The 6,213-nt window shown below is 44.0% G+C and overlaps 1 protein-coding gene across 1 annotated transcript; it reads left to right on the top strand.

Annotated features, from left to right (window-relative positions):
• Positions 1–1,052: 1,052 nt before the first annotated feature.
• On the top strand, positions 1,053–4,468 carry LOC123133558 (uncharacterized). Its single transcript, XM_044553027.1, has 3 exons — positions 1,053–2,286; positions 2,896–2,991; positions 4,169–4,468. The coding sequence occupies exons 1-2, from the start codon at positions 1,131–1,133 to the stop codon at positions 2,946–2,948; spliced, it is 1,209 nt and encodes a 402-aa protein (XP_044408962.1). The 5' UTR covers positions 1,053–1,130; the 3' UTR covers positions 2,949–2,991; positions 4,169–4,468.
• Positions 4,469–6,213: the final 1,745 nt, after the last annotated feature.

The raw sequence follows: 6,213 nt of genomic DNA, 5'->3' as shown, positions 1-6,213 counted from the left end.
GGATGGGTGACCGTCCGGGAAGTTAGATGATGAGGGGTGATTAGAGGTTAAATTGAGTAGAGATGAAAGGTTAAAATAATTCAGAAATTTGAAAATAAAAAAAAATATTCCAAAAAAAAGTTCAATTTAAAAAAAAATCATAAAATTTCTTTAGTACCGGTTGGTGTTACCAACCAGGGCTAAAGGTGGACCTCCAGGCAGCGGCCACGTGGAGAGCCTTTAGTCCCGGTTCGTGTAAGAACCGGGACTAAAGGAGGAGGCTTTAATAACGACCCTTTAGTCCAGAACCGGGACTAAAGGCCCTTATGAACCGGGACTAAAAGCCCTTTTTCTGCTAGTGATTAGGCATAGCCAGTATTAGTCATTATATTTCTACCAATGGTAAGAGTCCAAAACAATACTGCCTTATGGGAGATTTGTCGGGAAAGGAATAAGTGCACTTTTAGGGAGCATTGGAGCAAGATCGCGTCCGCGCACGAGATTGTCACCGCAATCAGACGAGCAGTGGTGCTATGAAGCCTTGTTGGAGCAAAATGCATCGAGTTCCCTTTTAGGGGAACCACCGTGAGAGATTGTTTTCTCTAGCAGCCAATAGGGCTATAGTTTTCTTTATGTTGAGTTCCTTCCTTTTTCATCCTTGATCTTAGGGTCACCATCATGTTATCTTCAGTCGCTTCTTCCTAATCATCAATCAAAACCAACAATTTGCTGGGTGTTTCAAAAGAAAAAAGAACGTACTGCAGTATGGCTAGGATTTGAACTGGATGACGTAGAAACTCTGTCACCATGACCGCAATCCTTGATTTTTGAGCAATACAAGAGTTTCCCCGCAAAGAAAGTATATGGTGCCCCGGGTCTAGCTTGTCACTATACATTTTCCTTAGCTTCAGAAAAACGAAAAGAAAAGTACTATAAAGGGGAAAAAACTGCTTACGCTGGTTTTTTTTTTTTGAGGTGACACTGCTTACGGTGGTTGTATGTGATGGGCTTTCACCTCTCCGGAAAGGAGTTTTGGGCTCCAAACTCACTGGCTGCGAGACTCTCTACAGCGCTTCTCTTCAGTGTCAGTCCACATCGTGGGCTGCTGCTTCGACTCCCCTTTCCCCGTGAGCGAGTGTAACCTAGGCGAGATGAGTAGCCGCCGCCGCCCACGCTCGCCGCCGCCGGTGCCGCCGCTGGAGGACGACAACCTGCTCTCTGAGATCCTCCTCCGACCCCCCCCAGATCCGTCCTCCCTCCCTCGCGCCTCCCTCGTCGCCAAGCGCTGGCTCGGCCTCGTCTCCGACCCCAGCTTCTCCCGCCGCTTCCGCCTCCACCACCGCCGCAACCCTCCCCTCCTCGGTTTCTTCGAGGGCTCGCACTTCGAACCTACAATGGATCCGCCCAATCGTGTCCCGGAAGGTCACTTCTCCTACGAGCACACCGACGACGACGGCTACGGCTGCTTCAGACCCTTGGGATGGCGCCATGGCCTCCAACTCATCTTCCACGAATCGGAGTCGGAGAAGCTGGTCCTGGTGCGGGACCCCTTCAACGGCGACAAACACCGCCTACCCGTTCCCCCGGGGTTGGATGGGGAGGAGACCCCGACCAGCGGGGCGGTGTTTCGCGCTGCCGGAGACATCCAACACTTCCACGTTGTCTTGGTAGACACAGAGACAAACCAACATCATACACGGGCAATTGCCCGCGTCTACTCATCGGAGACTGGCATATGGGGAAATCTCATGGCCACACCGCTTCCACCAATGCCTTCGAGTTCTATGGACGAACATCCCACCATGATTGGAATATGGTTTACCATCGGTGTGCTAGTTGGGCATTCCATTTATTGGTTGCTCACCGATACATCGGCAGAAACTAGCATGTTAGATGGTATCCTTGAGTTTGATTTGGAGACGCAGATTTTAGCTGTGATACCTGTGCCCACGGATATTGCCAATAATTGTATTAGCCGATTCCAGGTTATGCGGGCAGAAGGTGGTGGCCTTGGTATTCTCTTTCTATCAAATTTCAGTGCCCAATTATGGAAGATGGAGACTGATTCCAATGGTGTTGCTTCGTGGGTGCTGGGAAGAACTATTGAACTAGATAAGCTACTTCCCATGAATCCAAAGAAGAAGAAGAGAGGGCCACCCCTAATGATACGAGGGTTTGCTGAGTACAATAATGTGCTGTTCATACGGACACCTGCTGGCTTCTTCACTCTTCAGCTTGAGTCACTGGAGTTCAAGGAACTTTTCAAATCCGACATCTATTATCCATTTGAAAGTGTCTATGCTGCAGGTAATGGTATGTGCATGTACATTTTGTGTGTGAAAAAACCAGGATATTACTTAGAATTGGTTGATTGAATGGCGCTCACATCCTTTTGTGTTGAGCTAAACAATTTAAAGTAGTGCCATATAAATTGTTTCTTTTGCTACTTGATGATCTTTTCAACATATATCAATACTATTCTAGTATGCTCTTTCTGGATGTTTATGTGGTGGCATTTTATGTGATGGTTATGATTTGATAAGACATCTTTTAGTGGGTATATTTTATTTTACCCGATATAGCATGGAGTGAGCTGAATCATAATTTGGGGTAACTTCTCCCTGCCGATCAGCTAATAGTTTGAGTGTGTATTCTTCATTTCTATGACACTAGTGAGTATATAGAATATTTTTCCTTATATGATAGTAGACGGGGTTTTGTTTATCTGTTCATGATGAGTAATTACCTATGTGATTTGATCCAAATATCTCATCCATGCCCTATCGTATCTATTTTATCTTTTTTTTTTGCGGGTTGTATCTATTTTATCTCATATGAATGGTAGAATCAGTGCATAGCTGCAGTGCAGATGTTTCTCGAGCTGAGATACATAATGGTTAGAATGCCCACTTGTAGGCCCGAGCATTGGTGGTGGACATGATGGAGCTGAACTTTTGCATAATACGTAAGATGATTGGTCAGATGGATATGCTACTGTGATATATTAGCTGAGTAAGTAAGCTTATATTTAAGTAGTAGTAGAATGGAATATTTCCCCTTTCATTTGCTTCGTTGGTATTTTCTACTCCTTCCAGTACATAGTAGTTGTCGCTCAAACGGATGTGTCCAGATGCATTTCAGTGCTAGATACATCCGTGCGAGCGGCAATTAATATGGCTCAGAGAGAGTATTTGCTTTTATTGGTCGCAACATTGCATTTGGTGTTTTTGCTGCTAGGAATCTATGAAGTCCAGGTGCTATTTGTATCTTGTCCCCTCTACACAAGTAGTAATTGATACCATAGTTTAAAATCGCGGGCGAAAAGACCGCTATCGCGCCGCTATCTCCGCGTGAAATCTGCCCCGTGATTTACTTCCTTCCCAGAATCGCGGGAGATCGCGCCGCAATCGCTGGAGATCACGCTGTTTCTTTCTTAACGATCGTGGCAAACTTTCCTTCCGCTATTTTCCTTTGCCCACGATTTTAATCTTTGATTGATACCCAACAATACCTGAGCATTTGGCTTCGAACTTCGTTTGTTAACTCGGGCCTATATAAATTGCCATTTCATATCGCTGCGGATTTGGTGTTGTTGTAAAATGTAGTGATCGTTGCAATTTTTGTACAACCTTAGCCTTGTTGGCGGTTTGCTCAAATATTTTATCACCTTATCTTTGTTTGTCACTCGAACTCACATATGTAAATCTCCCTCTTTTTTAAATGTTGATATGTTCTAGAGGTACGGACCGTCAATTGTATGATCATTGATCAAAGAGTCCACATTCATTGAGGTTTTAATCCAATACCATTAAAGGGCTAGTGTAGTCAGCTACAACTTGATAAATAAGGAAACAAATAATACCATGGTTACTTGGTTAGTCCCTTTGGCGAAGGGACTAACGGAACTAAGCCTAATGGAGGTATTTGAACAACTAAATCTTAGCTTCTGGTGTAGCCAAAGGATTAGAATGTGTCAACAATAGAAGCTGAAGGCTTTCGGTAAAAAAAGAAGAACTTGAAGTTGTGCCACTTGGAATTAACTGTTCTGTTGGTTTTTTCCAAGTAGCTTATGATTTAACTTTGGAGCTTCTGGTGATGGAATGTTTATTGTTTGAATCATACAGAAGTTCTGAGACATAAGGAATAGTACAAACTTGTTTGAATAGTGACATTGATTATTGCTCCACAGGTATTACGAAGAGGTGCAGAGATGGCTTGTTGGGGGCATAGGTTCTTCCGTTCCGTTTGACCGAGATGCAGAAATGGCTTGTTGGGTGTCCTTTTGGTGTGCTTCACATGGAAATTGATTCTCTTGGTTCTACTTGGGGCACGCTGGTGAACTGAGTAGTGGACTTGTAGGGATTTAAGTGCGTAGTTTGCATCTCCGCATCTATTATTATGTCAAACTTTTATCTGGTACTGGCTAATGAATGTTGAATTTCGAACTGCAACTACTTGCCTGGTATCATTTCATTTCCCTTTTCTTTTATACGTGCTGGCTGATGGACTGGGTATCGTCTCAAGTAAGTATTTCATGAGTTCTTTATGATCATTCCGGTGAAAAAAAGGTTAGCCTCGCATATTCAGAAATATGATGCCTCACGCTTGGTTATTGTGATCCTGACAGGGATAGGCAAATCTCAGTTGCCTATGCGCATTTTGATAAGAGTCTTTACTCTTGAGATTCACAGATTTCTGAATGAGTGGTGTTCATGTAGCAAAGCACATTTTGTAGTTGATGCTAGCTGCGTCTTAACATCCTTTTTATTCTTTCAAAAGAACCAGTTACTGTTGCTGTGACACCGGTTGCCTGTGCAATGTGATCCACGCACCATGGTCAACGACTTGATGGCCTGGAGCTTGACGATGACTCTAGTTGTTGTACTTGTACCATTAGATGATACTACCTCTGTATCAAAATATAAGACGTTTTTTGTAGTTCAATTTGAACTGCAAAAACGTCTTATATTTTCTTAGGGAGGGAATATGTTCCTATGTTGCAAGCTGTCCTCGTACCGCTGGTGTCGTTTATTCACTGTCATCATCTGCGTCCTAAATTAGGTGAAGATTCAGCATCTTGAACTGCTCATTCCTATTTTTTCCCCTCTTGGCTGCTCGCAGCTCAGGTTCAGAACCTTTGTGCCGACAAACTGCCAAAAGAGCCGGCACAAGCCGTCCTTCCTCAGATTTCAGATTGCTGGTGGCGGTGGTAGGGAGAGCCTCCAGCGTCAGTAAGGTAGAATTTTGACATGTGCCAGTTCTGTCAGCAAAATATTTCATCTAGTTTGATCTTGCAGCAAATTCTCTTTTAACTTTAGATCTGGTTTCTGTCTGCTAAAGTGACTCGAGCATCAGGGGACCTACTTCACCAATGAAAGGATGCCTCACCCAAAGGGAGTAGATTTGAGAGAGGAGTGGTAGGAAGTATTATAGTACCAATATTCAGTAAGAGAAAGCTACTTCATCCTGGTCTTTGGTTTTTGGAAAAGCATAATTCGGAGATATCCTTCCCACTAGTGCAGAACCAGGCTTTACCGCCGGTTCGTAAGGGGCTTTAGTGCCGGTTCTACAACCGGCACTAAAGAGTGGAGACTAAAGCCCCCCCCCCCCCCCACTACCGGTTCGGCACGAACCGGCGCTAAAGTGAGCCAGGCCCGGGTGCCGGTAGACCATTAGTACCGGTTGGTAACACCAACCGGTACTAAATGTTTGGGGGGGGGGGGTTGCGCGTCCGTCAGCGTCCTTCGGAACAGGTTGTCCGCCAGGACCCTTTCCAAAGATGACCTTCAAATCCTTGACCATATCATGTACATCAGCCCCCGTACGGTGGCTGTGACACTCCAAAAATTTTGTGGTTTTTGTTTTCAGAAAGAGCCTTGCTTGGTTTAAAGAAGGTCATTTAAATCCTTCTTAAAAACCTCTCTTCTGAGTTTGCCCTCTAAATTTTTTTTCTTGGATTTAGTTTCTTCTAAAAAGAAAACCTTTTTGGTTTTGGGCTTTTCTTTGGTTTTGATCCCTTCCTGTTTTACCATGCATCTTATGGTAAAATTCTCCCAAAACCCCTCCTTCCACTTTGGGACAACCCAAACATGCTGTCCCAACTAGTTAAATCCATTTTTGGATTTTATTTCATTTATTTCTTTTCCCAAAACAATTCTGTCCTTTATTTTGAGCCTAGGTAATTTGCAAAGCAAGTACCTTAATGCCTTTGAACTTTGGTCTCAAATCAACTCC

This window comes from Triticum aestivum, chromosome 6B, assembly GCF_018294505.1.
Source record: "Triticum aestivum cultivar Chinese Spring chromosome 6B, IWGSC CS RefSeq v2.1, whole genome shotgun sequence".
Taxonomy (NCBI): Eukaryota; Viridiplantae; Streptophyta; class Magnoliopsida; order Poales; family Poaceae; genus Triticum; species Triticum aestivum.
The sequence above is the reverse complement of the archived record's forward strand: the minus strand, read 5'-3'. Positions and strand labels throughout refer to the sequence as shown.

Bases quoted from the DNA above. Each gene is read 5' to 3' on its own strand.
- LOC123133558 (XM_044553027.1), top strand. From the start codon at position 1,131: ATGAGTAGCCGCCGCCGCCCACGCTCGCCGCCGCCGGTGCCGCCGCTG. The intron at 2,287-2,895 runs GTAATGGTATGT...GCCCACTTGTAG, and splicing joins TGAAAGTGTCTATGCTGCAG to GCCCGAGCATTGGTGGTGGA.